The following is a 19909-nucleotide window of genomic DNA, read 5'->3' as shown; positions in this document are numbered from 1 at the left end:
GGCGACCAGCCCTGGAAAAGCTGCCATGCTGTCAGACCCACGCCTTCCACATCAGCTTCACCAGTCTTAGCTCTGCTCTTGCCATGGATGAGTCATTAGTGATGGAAAGATCAGTTGGAGGAGACAGGAGGGACACAGAGTGGCAGGGAGCCATGCTGGAGAAATGTCTCCCCTCACTATGCACATGGTCTTCCAGGAGCCGCCAACCTTGCAGGCTCTTCAAGAGCAGGCCCCCAAAGGCATCAGAATGTGCTCAGTGCCAGAAACGAGAAAGCAGCAGTAGCCAGGGCCAGGCTGTCACCTAGCACAGCTGGAAACCTCTGCCCATTTGGTGGCAGAGGAATATCAGCGTAAACCAGGGCTCACAGAACTGCAGGACACGAACCTTGAGCTGCCCCAGTGCTGGAGACCACTGCAGCTTCAGGAGTCTAAGGGGTGCAAGAGAAGCCGCACCCCCGGTGAAAGATGCTGCACATGGCAGGGGGGAGCAGGCAGGGGTCCATGGGGAAAGGGAGGCATGAAGAGGCTGCAGCAGGCCTTGGCCAGGGGTAGGGAGAGGGCAGCTTCTTCCCACTGGATGCCTTTCCTTTCTTTCTTCCCACTTCAGCCACTAGCCAAGATGTTTCAGAAAGCTCTGGGAGGTCCCTGGGAGGACTTTGAAGAGTACCCAAAGCCTTGTAAAAAGTCTGGTTCACTTAAAGCCCCTATGTGTCTGCCACCCCAGCTGGGGTCCCTGGAAATTCCCCCTCCTGTCCCTGTCCGCATCCTTCCAGCATTGCTCCAAACCACTGTTTCCCTGCAGAAAACTAGGGCTGGTGTCAGTCCCTTCAGCCGCAGACGTGGCAGGAGCTAGTTAAAGGGATGCTATAGCACGGTGTCCTCAGGACACATCCCTTTCCTTGCATATACACACTCACGCTGGTGAGGCAGAGAGCCCGGCCATTCTTGGCTCCCCCTGCTTGCCCAGGGAAGTTGACTGGGAATGCAGACTGTGGGAGGAAACGACAATGTTCATTGTTTGGATTAAATATTTTTCTTGGCCCTCTCTCTGTTGCAGTATGTCTTTTTTTTTTTTTCTCCCCCCCTCGACACCCCAAGCACATTCACTTTCCCTCTCTCCTTCCTGAGGCTCTCCGGCACGCAAGGAGGAAATCAGCTCTAAAAAACACAGAGGGACAGAGAGGGAGAAGGGCTCGCTTCTGCTCAAAGAGCTTTTTGGGATGTCTTGCTGCCCTGAGCCATTCTGAGCAGCAAGCAAATGCTACCTGGCCCATGATAGCAAGGGAGGCAGGGCGAGCACTGCTCAGAGGAAAGGAGCTCTAGAAATTTGTCAAGAAGCGCCTGGGACCAAGTGGCCTGAAGAAAAGTGAAACGAATTCCTACAAACTCAGCACTTCATCCACCATTTTAATGTTTCCTAGTTTGTGTCCCCTGAGCTGTTCTCGTGCTCCTTTTGAACCATGGTGGCTGTCCCCTGGAGCCACATGCCTGCAGGATGGCTTGCTAGGAGACATTGTGGACCTGCCCCATCACCTCAGTCATGGCTAGAAAGCAAAATGGAGAAATACCAGTTGTTTCCCAGCTTGCTGGTGTCCCTAAGCCACTCACTAATCAGCTCAGTGTGCAGACTGCTTTCATCACATCTCAGGTCTTCAGGAACATGTGCTCCAGCTCCAACATCCTTCTCCCCAGGCCTCACTAAGAAAACAGAGGCTTGTTGCTTGAGAAAGTATTCCACATACTCTAAGGAATGTTTCAAGAAAGGGGTGACAGGCTGGAAGGTGGCATCCTGCTGTCTGGTTTCAGCCTATGTGCCATTGCTTGTACTGCCATGCCCAGGGCAAGCAACAGCCCAGCTCCTGGCAGTCTTGGTATGCAGCTCTAGGTGTTCTTCAGGACAAATGGGCCCTTTGGACATGGGTTTCCTGCAAACATCCAGGCCCTGTTTGAACCAGTCTGGATTGAGTTTGGACAGGATCAGTGTCTGAAGGAGGGTGAAGAGAGCAGAGGTTAGATTGCTGCTTGGTCTCCAGCCTGAATGCTGCTGGAGATGGCCATACTGGGAGAGCAGGTCCTTACCTTCATGGTGTCTGAAAGTGCTTCTATGTCCCAGGCTAGGATTTGGTTTGGACACGCTTCTGCTGCAGAAGTATGTGGCACTTTGGGCTACTGAATGGTGATGTGTTTCTTCTCCCCTGTCCTGCGCTGTGTCTTGTTCCCCAGGGACCCATGTCTCAGCAAACAGTGATCTGGAAAGGGCTTTGCACAGTCCACAGGGACAAGAGTAAAGGATGGGATGGAAAGCTGGTGTAGATAAACACCACATCAGAGCAAGTCTTTGCTTCCATAAAAACATTTCTCTATTCATGGCAGGGTCCTTAGCTTCATCCTTTTTACGCCCTGATCTCAGTACTAACAGCAGAAGAAAACCAGAAGCAGGACAGAACGAGCAAAGGGGAGGACAGGAAGATGCCTTGTGTTGATACTGCTCCTGGAAAGGACAGTAACTCCCAGAGACAGGTCCCCAGCGATGACCATTCTCAGGGCTGCTGCTGCACCCACAAGAGAAGCCAGGGCTTCCCGTGCCACGAGCACCAGCCTGTGATCCTGCCCTCAGCAGCTTGCCTGCTGCCATGGATCAGATCTCCTGCCAAGCTGTTTGTACAAAATACATTGCAGGATAGAATGGGTTATGGAAAACAAGCCCTGAAAACCACAAGGGCCTCCTGACCCACTTGTATCTGGTTTCTGCCAAGTTCTTGTTACAGATCTTAAACAGAAAGAAAAACAATGTACGAGGGATGAAGGAACTGAAGGGGAATGAATATTCGTGTTGGAAGAGCTATTGGCTGGGCTACACTTGGCGATGTTTGTTTATTATCAGAAGCAACTCATTGATTTTTACTTCAGGGGGTGTTTTCAGTGGCTTTCCACTCCCTCTGTTTGTGTCACTGGCTGCACAACCACGACTGCCAGGAGAGGGTAAAGTGGGATGTGGACAGGGATGGAGGGATGGCACCTGAGCTGGAGAGGGCTAAGAAGTAGCCGTAGGTTGGGGTATCCCAAGTGCAGGCCAGCCTGCACAGCCATGGGTTGGAGGAGCTGAGGCTGCTTCCACCTCTGCAGGTCTCCACCACACCACTGGTATGGTGCCTGGATGCTGCGGTCCTACCCGTGCTGAAAGGCTCCTGTCTTTTGGGGCTCTGTAAGCCTGTCCCTGCAGGCAGGAGAGATGCGCCTGTCCTTGCACCATGCTGGTGTGTGATCATTTGATCCCCTTTGTTTGCTTTGTCTCTTAAGAAAATGAGGTTTCTACAACTGCACTCCACATGTGTGCAGGGGACAGAGATCTTCTCACAGTTTAGGAAAAGTATGCCTCTACTGAGAGTTTTGGTAGGGGAATAAATTTCTTTGGGCTCATCCCCTGAAGGCTATATCCCATGCTAAGCAGCCTGTGCTGCTCATGCCAAGAGCAGCATGAAAATGTACCCAGCAGGTATGTAGAGAGCTCCCCATCTTGTCTTCCACCTCTCCAGCATGAATGGCTTTGCACTCACATGTCAGGGGCCAGGTCTGATCCAGAAGTGATCATTACCTGTAGTCCATGCTCCTTGTGCTCCCCCACTATTGACACTTGCTGCATTCGGCATGGTAAAAGGTGTAGACCTAGCTGGTCCTTTCGGTATCTGTTTGTGGACCTGATGTCCACTAATTTGTTTAATCCCTTTTTGAACTTAAAGCTACTACTCATCCCTGCAGCCTCACATGGCAGCCACTTTAAGAGTTTGGTGCTCACTGTATCCAAAGTACTTTCCTTCACCTGGCTGAAACAACCCCCTTGCCAGTCTCAGCGAGTGCTCCCCAGTTCTGCATCCATCTTACCCAGCACCTCTGTGACTTGGAAAACCTCCAGCAGTCTTCTGCTCTCCAAAGTGAATAGTCCCAGCTTGTTTAGGTTCTCCTTGAAGAGCAGCTGTAGGCATCCCTTAATCATTTTGATTGCTTTTTCCAATTCCACTGCATCTTCTTGAGATGTGAAGGCCAACATCCAAAATTTGAATGTACCAGAATCTAGGGCAAGTCATCAAGCCCTGTTTGGTCACCTGGATCACATGGGCTCATAGGCTTTAGCTTTGGTGAGTCTTCTGAAGGAATAGCAGTCACACAGTCTACATCATGGAACTGTTGGAACGGGTCCAGAGGAGGGCTACAAAAATGATCCGAGGGCTGGAGCACCCCTCCTATGAGGACAGGCTGAGAGAGTTGGGCTTGTTCAGCCTGGAGAAAAGGAGGCTACGGGGAGACCTGATTGCGGCCTTCCAGTACCTAAAGGGGGCCTATAGGAAAGATGGGGAACGTCTTTTTAGTAGGGCCAGCTGTGTTAGGACAAGGGGAAATGGTTTTAAACTAGAACAGGGTAGGTTCAGGCTAGAGGTAAGGAAGAAATTTTTTACAATGAGGGTGGTAAAACACTGGAACAGGTTGCCCAGAGAGGTAGTGGAGGCCCCATCCCTGGAAACATTCAAGGCCAGGTTGGATGGGGCTCTGAGCAATCTGATCTAGTTAGCAGTGTCCCTGCTTACTGCAGGGGGGTTGGACTAGAGGACCACTAGTGGTCCCTTCCAACCCTAAACATTCTATGATTCTATGATTCTATGATCTTGCCTGCTTACGAGAACAGTAGTCACATCCAGTAGGATCCTGTCCACATTTTCAAAGTCAGGCTGCAGACAGAAGAGTGGGGACTGGATAAAGGTGACATGAAACACTCCCATGGGGACAGGAGATAAGCTAATGATGATGTGAGCATCACAACATGGTAACTTTAAATTATGGCCATGCTGAGACACCTAGTTGCCCTAGAGGGTCTCCTTGGAGAAGCTGGGGTGCCTGTAGTCCTCATTGCCTTAAGCCCCAGGAGAGCAGAAGATGATCTTTTTCCTGGAGTGGAGTATCCCACTGACATCATGTTTCTGCCTGGTTTCCTGCACTGAGCTTTGCCATGGTACAAAATCAGAGCTCCCGCATCTGGGAGGAGAGATAGTCAAGGGGCCCCAGCCCCAGCAATAGTGAAGAGCAGAGGCAGCTGCCTGCAGCTGGACCCCCGCTGCAGCACTTCGCCCAGGGAGAGAGTTGCACCCTGCCTCCTGTCACATTAAAGCACAGCAGGACCCTGATTTTTAGGTGAGACTTCCCACTGTCCCTATTGCATATGCCTTCAAAGGGATTAATTCTGGCTGACCAGTGCTGGACACAAGCCACAGACATGCCGAGCAACGTATGTTGGTGGGAAAAGCCAAGGATCTATCCAACTACCTGTTGGATTGAGAGATTGGAGAAAAACTTGCAACCACAAACACACTTCAATCCCTATCTCATTATTTCCATCATAATACCTCAGAAAAAGCACAAAACAGGGAATGCATTAGTGTTTTATGACCACGATAACATGACCAGCAGCACATGCAAGGACAGCAAGACCCTGTCCTCATATGGGGAGGACTTGAGAAATTCTCTGCAGCTCATGCTCATGACAGCTTTCTGGTGTGGCCCATCTTCACCCAGGGTATGAAGCAGAGAGCTCAAGGCAAAGCCTCTGCATGTTCCCTCAGCATGCAGGCAGGGCTGCTTGGAGCAAAGCACAGCAAACCCAGCCTCAACCAGAGGAGGCACTGAGTCACATCAAGAGGGAATTACTACCCTATGAGGCAGACCACAGCTGTAGTAGCTCTTGTCCAACTCCTACCATACCAGTATAAAGCTCTGCCTACTGGTGGTCTGTCCAAAGCATGCTGCCTTAAATCCCTTGCAATTAACCCTTTGCTACCTGCATGCAATGATGAAATGGAGCTGGGGGCGGGGGGCAAGGTTAGCATGTTGCACAACATTTGGAAATAGAGGGGTGCAGAGTTGGTGAGCTGCATGGACTACGAGGTGCTTTATAGCAGCCAGTGTTGGCCACACTCATGCATGGACTGTTTTGGACCATGGCAGAAATAGTCCAAGGGAGCAGCCTGGATCGCTGTACCTGTTGTCTCTTCCTCTGAAGTCAACAGGCTCGCTTGTTCTTGGGCACAGGAGGAGGATAGCTGAGAGCTGGTCACCTTGGGATGGCTTGGGAGAACCTGCCCCAGATGCTGCAAACATCTCCCTCCCAGCAATGGAGCACACCACCAGGACCATGACTGCCTCCTCCCAGACCGCAGCTGGGAGGAGGGGTTTCTCTCCTCCTCCACTCCCCTCTCCACCCAGACCCAAGCCCCCTCCTCTCCCCCCTCTCCTTTTTCCTCCCCCACCAATGCTGCCATCTGGTTTTTTACTGATGGCAGGGGATGAGATGTTCCGCTGGCCCTTGAGAGGCAAAGTGCACTCAGCACTAACTTGTATTCCTGACGGGCTCCTGGAAGGGTTTGCATCCCTCCCTCCCTCGCCCGCTGAACTACGTGCCTCTGCGCTCCGGGGATGGGGAACTTGGCAAGGCACGGCGAGAGCCCGGGAGGCAGATGGACGATGAGATTAATGGAAAGAGAAGGGAGGTGGGGAGAGGAGTGAGAAGGATGAGCAGGCAGGCTGATCCGCTGCCAGTGTACGATAAAGATGAGCGAGAATCCTTCTAGCACCATTGTGCAGTGACCTGAACTTTCCAGTGCAAGGCAGGGCTCCAGCTGATGCTGGGAAGGTTGAGGCTTGGCTACTGCTGCCATGCCCCAGCCCAAAGTGACTCCAGCAGGGAGAGACAGTACGAGCAGCCAGGTGGCCTGGATTTCTCTTATGTAGGGTGGTTCCCTTCACTGAGGCATCCAGATGAGAAAGCTTCCTCATCCAACACGCGATCGGCAGTCAATGGAGAAACAATGGCATCTCCAAAGGGTGACTCAGACCTGAGGTGACCTGGACAGTCCACTGGAACAGCATTTCACTGCCCAGTGGAGAGCAGAGGCTGGGCTCCTAAAAGAGGTGCCTCCAGTGAGGGATTACTGTGAAATGAGGAGGAACCTGGGACTAAGGTGTCCCACAGACATGGCAAGTCAAGCTGAACCACATCAGACCCAGCAGGGGCTATGTGCTGCAGGGACAGAACACTTCTCGTGCAGGTAAATGAGGAGGAGAACAAGAAAAGGAGATGTGGTGGGGGGCCACCATGCAGCAAGGGCAGATTATATTCCACAGGTTATATTCCACCTCTACCCAACTCTCGCTGTCTGATGTCTCCATATCCCACAGGAGATTGGGTCCCAAGTGAAATGGCCTCTGAGAATAGGATGGAGACAGGAGAGGAATAGGAATGAGGGTGGAAGCCAGCACGGATGAGGTGGAAACAACACTCAGGGCATTTTCTGTGGTCAAACGAGGGGACTGGTAACACCTCCCTTCTTCTCAGTGCCAAGCAGCTGCTCCCAGAGCAATACTTTGCATGAGATACTTTTGGTAAGAGTTATTCTTTATGGCAAGACAATGACTACTATAAAATATATGTAAAAAATGTTATCTAGGAAGACTTGGCTTATCAATCCAACCTTAACCTGCAGCATCGTAGAAGAAAACCCAATGAAAAGAATAATCAAAGACATGTATGTGAGAAGTGAGGAGGAGGAGGAGAACAGGGAGGAGGCAGCTGTGAGCTGTATCAAAAAGGAGAACACTGGGGTGAAAGAAACTATCTGAGGATGAATCTTCATTAATATTACAGTGAGTGACTGTGACCTTAAGAATAGGCCTGTGCTGACGAAATTGCTAACGAGGAAGAAGGCATTGTTCCACAGAGGAGGATCAGGATATCTGACAAACCGTTAGATGACCCGAACGACTAGAAAGAGAAACAGGATGACATTCACTTGTATAAAACTGAAGGGCAAGCTCTTGTACTGATGGTAAAACATCTGCTGTTAGCTTGGAGCTCATCAGTTGGAAACAAAGTGGGTAGAGAAAGATCTGGGTGTACTTGCTGACCTCAGGATACCTCTGAGCTGCCAGACAGATGCAACTGCAGAAACAACAGATATAGTCCTGGGTCCTATCAAAAGCGACACTTCCAGCACAAGGAAGCTTTGTGCAGGGCTTTGGTGAGACCTCAGCTGGAAGTGTATGTACTTCTTGGTCATTCCTGATGAAAGATTAATTGAAAGCAGAAAAAGCATTAAAAATCCTACAAGGGTGATGAAGAGCATAGACTCCTCATCTTCTGGTAGGGCACTGCAAGATTTTGGCTTGCTTAACCTCCTGTATGCTAAGACTGCTGTCTAGGATTGCTTTCTGAGAGTAAAAGGGGATGATAAGCATCCAGGAACAGAAGGAGGTCATGGTGGCTGTGAGCGTGTTTGGGTGGCCAATGAGAAGACATTGACTATTACTGTGAGATGTTGGGACTTCATCTAGTCTGTTGGTCCCTCTCTCTCACACACACACACGTACACACACAAATAAGCTGGCAATTTTCATTATCCCCTACAGGACCTCTTGCTGAAGACACAGACCTGAGGTGAGCTGCAGGAACCATAGAGGAGAAAAGGCTGGGTTGGTCTGGTGTACCTCAGCCTAAGGGAACATCCTCAAGCCGGTGTCTCTCTTCTTTAACCTGAGCTGCATGGGAAGGGAAGAAGGAGCACCTCGCACCTCATCTGTTTCTTTTTTGGAAGGACCAACTCCCAGAGAGCACAAGGAGTGGTTCTCCCTTGCTAGCAAGAGAACCACAGATAGGATCACCACAACCACCTGGACTGCTCTTCTACATAAGCCCATCCTATTTCGTATACATTGCCCCAGAGCTGATGTGGTGTAGAAAGACCTGGAGCTCCCAAAACACCAGAGGATGCATTGCTAAGCTCTGGTACTCAACCATCAAATACCTCTCTAGCACGCAACACCTCATTCTCCTACACTTGCAGTAGAGACACACAATACAGCCACCAAGTTTGGGAAGTAACTGCTGCACCTTCTGTGGACCATAACATTTCCTTCCCAGGGCCATGCCCCCTGCAGCATTGCCCTTTCTCCCACACTTCAGTCAACAAAGAGCTGAGCTAGGCAGAATCAGCAAGCAAAAGCAATCATTTGCATTGAAATGAACACATAAAAAAAATAATCAGCAAAACCCAAAGCTATTTTTGGTGTGCAAACTTCATTTACATTTTCCTTTTTGGTAAAAATGCCAAATTTTCAGCATACAACATTCCAAAATACCCCCCTTTTTCCTTTTATCCTCAATCATAATAACAACTAGTGCCTGACAAAGACTGCCTATTTTTAATTTCCTTTGCGAACCGATTCCAAGCTGCCTATGATTTTCTCCTGCCTGGTCATTATTCAAAGCGAAATGAGCAGCTAACCGATTTCTGCAAGGAATTCTTTGTCTGCAGATTCTTCAGGAGTGGTTTGTTTTGCATGTATGAGGCTGGAAATCCTAGTTGTTTTGGTTGGACGTGTGAGTCACGCAGGGCTTTTCTGGATCCATGTTACTCTAGAACTGTGGTTCTGGTTAAGGAAATATTCAGGCTTGGAGTCAGCACAAGCTTTTTGGGGATACCCCTTGCCAGTGAAATCCTTTTGCTAGAACATTCTTCCCGGGCTGGCCAAGAAGAAGCAGGAGGCAAGGAAGGAAATGGGTTATTCTGCAGCTCTCGTTCCCTAGCATTGGCCTGGCTGTGGGGGACCATACCCAAGGATGCTTGCTCTGGTCTCTCTGCTCAGCCAGCAAGCCCTGGCCCAGCTCAGAGCAAACATGAAATCAAAGCTATCCGGCTTCGAGTTGGAACAAGTCTTCATTGCCAGGAGCTCTCCTGCAAGGAGCAGGCGGCTCGTGCTGGTGGTGGTGGGGGCTTACCTCGCACGACTGGATGCAGTGAATGACAGAGGGGTCCGGATACCACCGCAGCCTGCCCGTGCACACAATATGCTGAGGAGGAAAGGAGAAAAGAGCTGTTAGGCAAAGTGACAGAGGGAGGGCAACAGCCACCAACGCTCTCTGGAGGTAGAAGGGTCTCCCACAACCTTGTATTGCTCATTGTGGTGCAGAACAGCAGAGGCACCCCCAGGACCACTCCCTGCACCTCTGCCCAGCAGGAAACACTTTGAAGCCCATCAGACCCAAGGCAGCTGCCCCTGGATCACCCACAAATCCAGGTACATTGCTCAAGGCAGCAGCTAGATGGACACACATGCATGTCTATGTAGGTGTGCACAGATACACAACTGAGAGAGAACAAAGGGAGGTGGCAGGAACTGTCAGAGAAGTGGGTTTGACTGGCAGTGCCACCTCATGGTGGATGACTTGGACACAAAGCTGCTGCTGGGAGGAAGCCACCCAGGGCCACGACAGGCTGAGTCTGCCATCACCTCTCCACATAATGCAGGATTCACCAGCTCCTCGCCTGTATGGGGCAGGGGGCTCAGCCGGTCATCACCGGGTGCTTGCATCAATTTGCTTGTTGACCCTTGCTCACGCTCCAAGAACCGAGCCCTGGGAGGACTCGCCTCCCCGGACCTGGCCTGAGGCAGATACACCAGACTCACGTTCACTCACGGGGCTGAGGTTATTGCTGGTTATGAGGCACGAACTCAGCTGTTGCAGCCAACTGGACAGAAGAGCAAGATGTGAAGGGCTCGGTTTCATTGTGCTGGAATGCGTCGTCTCGCTCATTCAGCGGGAACTTGAGGGGAAGCACTCATGATTATACAGGGGGAAGAGAAGCCCCACCGCACATGCAATTTCCTCCTTGTAAAGCTCAGGCAGACTTTGAAATCTGAGGCCCCATAAAACGACAGCTGGCCTGTGAAAGTGTCCTAGGATGCCCTTCACAGAGCAGGAGTTGCACAGAGGGGCACATATGTTTTCGCCCAGCCTCCCATTTGAGACCTGCAGCAGCAGGCAGACTGGCTCCAGCATTCCTGGGTGGCACAGCAGCTGGGGATGGGGCAGCTCTGCCCACACAGACCTGCTGCAGGTCCTCCCGCTGCATGTTCAGTGATGGGGCTGGGGCAGGATGGGCTCCTGGCCATCCTCAGCCAGCGCAGGGAAAGCAGACCCAGAGGGAGCCGCCATCGGATGGGGCAGAGGCTGGGGATGCTGGCTGAGCCAGCCGATTCCTGCTCAGCCCAGAGGATGTTTGCATCCTAACCCTACTGGGGTGTTTCGCATGTGGTTGTTGTGCAACTTGAATAGCATTTTAGCATACTCATGTTAGTATACTCATATTCTAGGCTGGGAAATAAGGGCAGAAGGACAAACCTGCTCAGCTGTGGGTTGCAATGAATCAGAGCTGAATGCAAAACAGGACTGTGCCCTCCCTGAACGGCCTCTGCAGCTCCCTGTGTGGTTCTCTCCATCCTCTCCATCACCTTGGGAGCACGGCAGCTCCTGGGAATGGCAAGCTGTTGGAGCTTGGAGGAGCAAAGCGGGGAGCAGAGGCAGGAGCCGGGGCAGAGAGGAAAACAAGACAGTCCAGGGAGAGAGATCCTGGCAAGGGGGAGAACCACTTCTTAAAATAACGCCTCCCCTCCCTCCTCCTCTTCTCTGCAAAATGCCTCCCTTGCACGAGAGCCCACAGTGGCAGCGAAAGGGAAGCCGAACGCCACCGCCTCGACGGGCCAAGCCATCCAATCCCTCAAAGGCAAGGACTCCTTCCAAGGCTCGTGCTTAACCATCCCACACGCCCCAGGCGTCCTCACCCCCCGGCAGTGATCCGTCATGGGTCTAATTCAAGGCGATGTACAGTAGTATCCACAGGCACGATGCTGGGCCTCCTGCGGGTTCCCAGTAGGAGGGGAAAGCATTTGGATGGGAGCGCTGGCTCCTGGGAAGATTGTTTGCTTTTCTTTGTTCCACCTCCTTCCTCATGCATCTCGTTTTTATTTTAAGAAATATTACCCCAGCAGAGCTGCTTTTTGGGAAAGTCGTGCCATGAGGATCCAAACTATTTGAGCTATTTGAGCTGTTTTGCCTACCAAATGAGTAAGAGATGGGGAGGGAAAGGCTCCCCCGTTCCAGCGGCAGAGGTAACTGGCCGGCCAGTGGGTCCTGGCAGCCGGAGACACCTTTCAGCTGACGGTGTCCTGCCTCCTCCCTGGCAGGGAGATGCCTGCCTGGGGTTGCATCTCTGCTGCCAGGTAATCAGGGACCCAGGCTCACGCCGTGCCAGGGCAGCTTTCGCTCTCCCAGCACACTGGCTGACAATAACAGCAGCTTAGCAGGTTTAGGCATGCAGCACGTCCTGAAAAATCAGCGGGATTCCTGCATTTAACTTCATTCATTGTGGTATCCTGCAAGTCCTTGAAAGCTGGCTTCGGAGCTGATAACTTATGCTGAACTTTGGTATGGGAGAGCAGGAGGCTGTGCAGTAGTGTCCGCAAGGGAGGGAAGAGGAGGAAGAAGTGGTGGGAGGGATGCGGACCTTGGCAATGGAACCTGGCTACAGGGAGCAGCAGGCACCTCCAGAGCAAACATGCTGGGCAGCTTCTGCAGAGAGGGCCAGCCAGTCCCGAGCTCGCTTATGCTGCTTGTCTTTCCAAGTCTGACCCTTCTTCACCCAAAGGCAAAGAGATTTTGGATAAATACCACCAGATCAAGAGGAGGGGTGCTCCCCTCTATGCTGCCAGAAACCCCCCTGCTAGAGGAATCCTCCTCCCCATTTACCTGGACTCTGGTGGGCTGCAGACGGTGATCCATGGTCTCAGCAGTTACGTTTTCGGGCAGTATGACAGGGTCGCTGGGAGGTATGACACAGGAAGGTACGCACACAGCGCCTGTGGGAGGAGAGCGAGCCTTGAGGGCTTCATCGGGAACCAGGCAATGATGTTTTACAGGAGGGCACCAGGCCCAAATGTGTAGGCTCCTCACTGAGGGTAGAGGTGGACATAGAGGAAACCCTTTTCTTCCCAACCTGGGATGACAATTCCTTCCCCAAATCCTGAATTATGCAAGAGCCTACAGCAGTTGTGGCCAGTTCCCTTCTCTCAGATGAGAGGAAAATTGAACACGCCTTAAGAGAGAGATTCAAGCCCTGATAGCAGGACATGGGATCCAGCATGAAAATAAGTCTGGTCTGAATGCTGTGGGATGTTTGTGGACGTGTTAGGAAGCATCTTTCATAGTTTTTCTACCACGCTGAATTCCCACTGCCTTCCTAGGACCCAGGAAAGAAAAAAAAGCTGCAAAAACCACCTTAGAAAGCCAGGTGGATTCCAGCCTCACACCAGGTCTGTTCAAAGCTTAACCTTAGCAGGCCCTGCACTTAAACTTGCCTCAGCCTGTTTTGATCGGACCCGGATGACCGGTGCATTTGCTTCAGAGCGATACGGGCTTTGCTCAAGCGCCCTGTCCAGCGGGATGCCAGATGAGATGCAATGACTGTGACTGAGCATCACAGCTTTTCCCGAAAGCACGAAGCAACCAAAATCCTGGAGAAAGAAATGGGTGATGTGGTCCCTCATCTGGTGAAAGTGCCCTGTTACACACAATTGTCACTGCGGCTTTTATCTAGGACCTGCCACATTAACCCTGCAAACATCATCTGCAGTAGTAACAAGCAGAGAGACCTCAGGGGGATGGAGGGATAGAGATTAGGAAAATTACTGCGGAGGGCTGGGTTTGCCCTAGAGACTATTCCCTGCTCCTTCTGAAAAGAGACATGCTTACACTGGAGCCAGATTTAGCTTTGATTCATGCCCTTGAGTACAACCAGAGCATGCACAAGGCTAAAGCCATCTCTGGCTCTGTGTTTAGAAAGAAGATAGGAAAGAAAACAGGATTTTTTTCATAGATTTAGCGGGGATTGGCACAAGAAGAGTCTTTGTGATCTTCAGCTCTCTGGGAGAGCTGAGTCAACATAAGGTTTGGGTTTCTGTTTAGTTTTCATCTGCCCTCACCTATGCTGTACCCCTGCTCGCACTTGTACTCCACGAAATTCAGCTCCGGAGGTGGCGGGCAGGTGCCCCGTAAGCTCTCGCACAGTTTGAACTCCTCTGTCCATAAGCCCTCCTTGGTGCAGACGATGGGAACCTGCAAAGCAGAGGGAGAGCAGCCAGTGTTACTACCAGCAGTGGCAGGGGTCACCCCGCCCTGCACCGGGCCCGCCCTCCTTGGCCACTGCCCAGCTCTGGGGGGAGCAAAATGCAAGGACCCCACTCCTGCCAGCGAAGTCCAGAGGGAAGTTCTCCAGGGCAGCTGGGTTGCAGCCATCTGGTCCAGCCTATGTGTGCTTTGCATTACTGGCCAGAAAAGAAATTGCTTTCCAGGTGCTGCTGGATCCCACCAGAGGGAATCGACTGTACTTCTGTTGACAAGACCCTTCCAGCAGGTTGGGTGTGAAACCTGGGAGGAAGGGCCTGGCAGGCAGCAGTCCCCATCCCCAGGCAAGCCCCTTGGTTAGCAAGGTTGCTGCAGCAAGGCTGCCCATTATCCCAAGAAAATGCATTCGCAGCAGCTCCCAAACCCCATTGGAAATGCTCTACTTTTGCTTTCCAACCCTTTTCACTCAAGACAAGCAGGCTTGCTTAGGACCACCGCTTTTTTGGAAGGGTCACCAGGGAGTAGGATAGCATCCCCAGGCAGTGGTGCACCCTGTGCCATGGCTGGTATCCAGCAAGCAAACCTTTGGGTTTGCAGGGCAACTGCTCTTTGGTGGTACAAGGGCATTTGGCCCTGGGGATGGCCCAGCTGCCCCGGGCCCCCTCTGCACAGCAGGGCACAGGGAGCCTTGCTGTTTTCAGGTGCTCTGAAGCACAGCGCTTGGCCTATCTCTGCCTCCTCCCCAGGTCACTCACCTGTTGTCCCTGCGGCTCGCAGTTGAGGATGCACTGGCTGTCCAGCTCGAAGCCCTGGGTGCAGTTGTACATGCCCTCGAAGACAGGAGGGGGTGGCTCGCACAGCACGGGGACACAGCGCCCTTCTTCCCACTGCCCGCTCTCCAGGCACTGGACTTTCAGGAATTTCCTGGGGAAACACAGGCACCAGACTGGGCTGCAGCACCCTAAACAAACCCCACCTTGCTGTACCAAGCATCCCACAGATGCAGGAGCAGCCTAGAGATGCCTCTCCTGAAGCCCAACCAAGCCCCCCTGTGGGGCTTTCCCATGCCACCCCACCCCTCACCACGGGCAGATCCTCCTGAAGGGACAGCCCACGCTCAACCAAGACCTTTTCTTCCCCTCACTCAGGAAGGTCACACTGGTTTAGGAGCACTGGATGTTTTTTCCTTGCACTCACCACTCTATTGCTCCCCACCTCTCATGGGCTCCTAAACCATTCCTCTCTGCCCCGCAACCCCCGTGCGTCCTGGGCTGCCTTGTCCCACCGCCAGTAGCTACATACTTTGCTGGATGGAGTGAGCCTCCACCAGTAAATCCTGCTGGCCTGGGCCCAGCTGCTCCTGAGGCTCCTCTTTGTACTCCAGCCAGATCTGTCAGTCCCGTTCTCACCAAGGGGCTGTCATACCGCAGCCGACCAATATCATCCTGTGCTGCTAAAACAGCCCAGGCACAAACTACTTGCCAAAAAAGGGATGAAAAAGAAAGGAAGAAAAAGTCCAGGAGCGGAGCCCACCTGCTTTTCAGTCTCCTGTCCTTGGCAGCAATAGAGACACTGCATCTTTTACACAGAGGCGTCAAAAGCACACGGGACATTAGGCTGGCTGGGGACCGCCAGAAGAGGACATGTCACTGCGACCCCAGATTTTGACACACAGGTTTGACAGCACTGATGGGCTTTACCTGAGCCAGTGCCGATTACTTCGTCCTTAATGAGACTTCCCCCCTCCCCACCCCGTCCTTCTTTACTGGGCAGCCTGCTCCTGCTGCTGGCCCCTGCCCTCTCCCACCACCGGTGCCAGCAGGCAGGGCTCCAGGTGCTGCATTATGGAGCTTATAGCACACCGCACGTACGCAGAGAGGGGTTTCATTGGGTTAAAGAAAACAGTCGGAGAAACTTGGGGGAGGCACTAAATTCCTCCTTAGTTCTGAGCAGCAGCAGATGTTGCGTGGGGCCACCTGGCTGCCCCCCAACGCATGGTGCAGGGTCACGCAGCCCAGAGTGGTGAGGGGAGCCCACCTGCACCCCACCACCAGATCTGGGGCAGGAGCTGGTGGCCATCCCCCTCACATTTCTGCCCGGATGGGAAATTTGAGAGCTTTTTGAAATATTCTCATATTTTAAAATATTTGCAGCTCTTAGAGATTCCCCTTCTCCCTTCAGAAAGCAGGGATCTGTTTTTCCTAAAGACTATAAAAGGGGGGCAGTGGGTTCCTGCTGTGGTGAATTCAGGCTCCAGCAGGTAACGTGGAGGCAGGCAGAGGAGGGGATGGGACATGGCAGGTCCCCCAGCACAGAGCTCTGCACAAATCTTCCCACCAGACCATGCTGGGACCATGGGTGGCTGCCGTGTGAGCACCTGAGTGGCAAGTAGTGCTGCAAAGTCAGCCTGAGAGCAGTAGCCTTGAATTGACTGAAGGCAGCTGCAACCACGTATTATTTTGGAAGGGTGGTGAGGAGGAGCAACTCTGGATCCCATTGTGGGCACCTGTGGTTTCAGCCCATCCCTAATTTAACTTTCTTGGTTGCTTGCCCTTTCTACTGGGATGATGGTCACTGCCTTCCGAAGATATCCCAATCAGACCTTGCCTCCTCCCATGTCTATTTGAACTGAAAGGTACTGAATCATGCTGGATGTCCAGGTGCTCAAGCAGCATTTTCCCCTTCTTGAATTGCCTGGCACGCAGGGGGCAATCCAGCTGTACGACTTGCAAGGGGTAAATCCCTGGGAGTTAAGCTTTACGGCAATAGAAGCAAACTGGTGGTGCAAAGCCTGACTGCAGCAGCAATGCCTCAGGCACTAAGGAAAATCCTTTGCAGGCAAGGAGCATTGCAGCCATATGCTGCTTCTCACTCCTCCACTGGCCACCAGGGTATAACCGATGCAGCCACTGCATCTCCCTGTTGCTCCTCCAAATCGCAGCAGAGGGCCTTTGCCCGGGAGCCGTGGGAAGGCCTGGGGAGAGGGGCCAAGTGTGGGGAGGACACGCTGTGGGAACTGCAGTTTGCACAGGTGCACGCTGTGGTTCAGAGCCCCATCGTCTTCGCCAGAGCTTCTCATCTTGATGTGGTGCTGGAGTGACCCCAGCAGGGACTGGCCACCATGCATGGCCTCTCCCACCTCTCCCCAGACCTGCACATGCACACCCCCCCCCCTCAGACCTGGGGGGAGAAAGCGCTTTGCTCTGGAGGCTTACCCCACCACCAGCATCTATGCTGGGGAACTTCAAACAGGGATAGCCTGGGCTGACCCCGGGGTAGAAGGTGGATTTGTGGACCACTGCTGCATGTATGAAGTGAGCAGTTTATATTAAGGCACAGAAAAGGGAAGGGAGAGGCTTTAAAAAAAAAAAAAAAAACAAAGCCACAACCTCATAGCAGCTTGAAATTTCCGGACCCCCCAACTTCTTCTGATCTGGGTTAGCGGCATTTCTCGAGGATTAACAAGGAAGCCAGGAAAATCAGAGTCAAAGCTTCCCCCTCCAACTGGGCAAGCAGATGCCTAATGGGTAGAGAAGGCAGGGGAGACGTCTGAGGCCAGCAAGGGCTGTGTCTGATGTGAAGGCATGAACCCTCGCCCGGCTCCGGGAGCTGAGCACGCAGGAGCCTGGCTGAGATCCAGACACATACTGGGGCAGTCAGCTTTGGGGAACTGGGTCTGCTGTACAGGAATGGTGATAAATGAGCCCAAAGCCTCATCTCCCATGGCAGGAGCCTGAAAGCTTCAAGAAGAACAGGGGGGAAAGCAGGGAGATTTGATGGTAAACTGAAAACAAGCAATGTCAGCTTTGTAGGACCTTTGCCGCTGTGTTCCAAACAGCCTGAGCAACCTGGGCTGTAAATCTTCATCAGAGACCTTAGAGGTAGAAGTGACACAGGAGTCCAGTTGACAGCCTGTGTTTTCTTTACCTGGCTGCTTGGCTCCCTCAGCTGCACGGGTGTTTGCCTTCTACCTGGAAGGGGCCAGATGTGGGCAGAAGCAGCGAGTGCCCCACGCCTTTGCACCCACCACAAATGTACAGTGGCCTGGCGCCCAGCTAAACTCCAACACTCCTGGGGTTAGGCTGCCCTACTTTGCCTGCTGAGATCTTTCTGGTACACTTCCAGCCCCTAGTCTGCTAACTCCTTCCAGTCCATCTTCTCCTTCACATCCTCCCACCTCCTCTCTCTCTTTCATGGACTCCATAGTCTTTGAATGGGGTGAGGAGGGGGTGGAGGGGCCAACATCTCCATGGAAGCTCATCAGGGGGCTGGGCTGTCTCATGGCTCCCTTGATCTCTGGTCAAAATGCAAGCTGAGGCTTTCAAAGCTGCCTCAAGAGACCCAGGTGCCCAGTTCTTCTTTTCTTCATTCCCCCAAGCTAGCAGAGGGGGCTCAATCCCTCACAAAAGTACCTTTGAGATCCAAAAAATCTCTTCTTTCCAAGGAATCACACCACATTGGGCAAGTGAAACAACTGTTCTGCAGCGTCTGACCTTTTTGGTCCCCAAAGTGAGAGCATCCACCCATGATTAGAGTGCTCCTTTAAAGGATGTCCTAGACATTCCTGTTGGAGAGCTGCTTCAGGTGGCACTTTATGGTGGAAGCAACAGCAAGGGACCACTGTAGAGGTGATGCCCATTTTCCCCAAAGTATCTGACCTCTGACTTTCAGGCCAGCTCTTCTCAATGCTGCAGCCCTGGATGACACCAAACATTGCTCCTGGGCAGTTCATTGCTCTGTGCGATCCAGGGAGGTGGGTTGGTGCTGCCATGGGACAGATGCTGCCCAAAACCAGACACCTCCCATCACAAAGCATGAATGCATGTGTTAAGTTCCCCTCGTTACCATTATTTTGGGGTTAGATGTGAAATAGCTTGACAGCTGGAAAACAGGCTGTTACGTGGGCTCTTCAGGCTGAAATCAGATTTCCTTTAGGAAAAGTCAAAGAAGATTTAACCTTCATGTCAGCATCGTCAGTCAGATAATCCTGCCAGCAGGAAGGCAGCAAATCTCTGGCAGGATCTTGATTACACAATCAACATTTCCTCGAGGATCCCTTGTTGACAAGCAGTGATTTCTGAAGGGCCTTTCCTCACTCAGGTTAATAGATAAAAGCACCTTCTCCAAAACAACAAATTTCTTTATCCCCTTTCTCTTCCACTTATGCTATGAGAAATGAATTTCAACTAAGATTGCAGGAGCCTTCTAAGTTACCTTAACTGCCCCTGCAGTAAAATTCAACTAAGGAAACAGAAGTGAGAGAATCATATGAGCATCTGCTTCCAAGAGCATCTCATCTTGGACAGAGACAGCTGGATCCCAGCCATGCTGAGCCCTGGCTGGGTTGGGCTCCTGCTTGCTCACATTACAGCTTAACTGTCCCTGTCCATGGGGGGATCCAGAGCCATCCCTGAAGGAACGTGCCTATGAGCAGCCCTCAAAGGAAATGACCAAGCTTCTTATAACAGTGCTGTGAAAAGATAAGCATGTGTTTCACACAGTAGCAGAGTGGGTTGCTCCCTTGAGAACCCACAGATGCCCAAAGATGACTCTACACCTTCCCTGGAGAACAGTCCATGTCCCATAGATATTGGCGAGGCCAGCTGCAGGTTACACTCCTTCTATCATTCCCCTCTAAAAAGGCACGATTGCTAGACCTAGAAGAATAATTTGAAGTGAGCCTGACTATATTTCCAAGGTAGGGCTAGTTGGCTGGCATGGGGAGCCTTTAGTGTCAGCTGTGGATCATGTCTGACTTTTGTCCAACATCTAGTCCACAGAAGGAGTCTTGCTTTCTCATGTCCATCAACACCTGTACGACACTAAATCTTCTGGCAAGGCTGGTGCTCACTGGCACAAGCACCCTGGACAACAGGGAGACAATAGATCAAGAATTCAGCCTGCTGA

At 52.1% G+C, this 19909-nt stretch overlaps 1 protein-coding gene across 1 annotated transcript in view; it reads right to left on the bottom strand.

Moving 5' to 3' along the window:
* The window catches only part of PAPPA2 (pappalysin 2), a 97770-nt gene that overhangs the window by 7018 nt on the left and 70843 nt on the right, over nucleotides 1–19909 (bottom strand). Inside the window, exons 17-20 of the mRNA XM_035898069.1 lie at nucleotides 14758–14926; nucleotides 13861–13993; nucleotides 12629–12738; nucleotides 9821–9892 (exon numbers count right to left, since the gene is read on the bottom strand). Coding sequence (XP_035753962.1) covers nucleotides 9821–9892; nucleotides 12629–12738; nucleotides 13861–13993; nucleotides 14758–14926 — 484 coding nt within the window. The remainder of the gene's footprint in view (nucleotides 1–9820; nucleotides 9893–12628; nucleotides 12739–13860; nucleotides 13994–14757; nucleotides 14927–19909) is intronic.

This window comes from Egretta garzetta, unplaced genomic scaffold (genome assembly GCF_000687185.1).
Source record: "Egretta garzetta isolate BGI_Z169 unplaced genomic scaffold, ASM68718v1 scaffold187, whole genome shotgun sequence".
Classification (NCBI taxonomy): Eukaryota; Metazoa; Chordata; class Aves; order Pelecaniformes; family Ardeidae; genus Egretta; species Egretta garzetta.
Note: the sequence above shows the minus strand (reverse complement) of the source record. Positions and strands in the feature narration are given on the sequence as shown.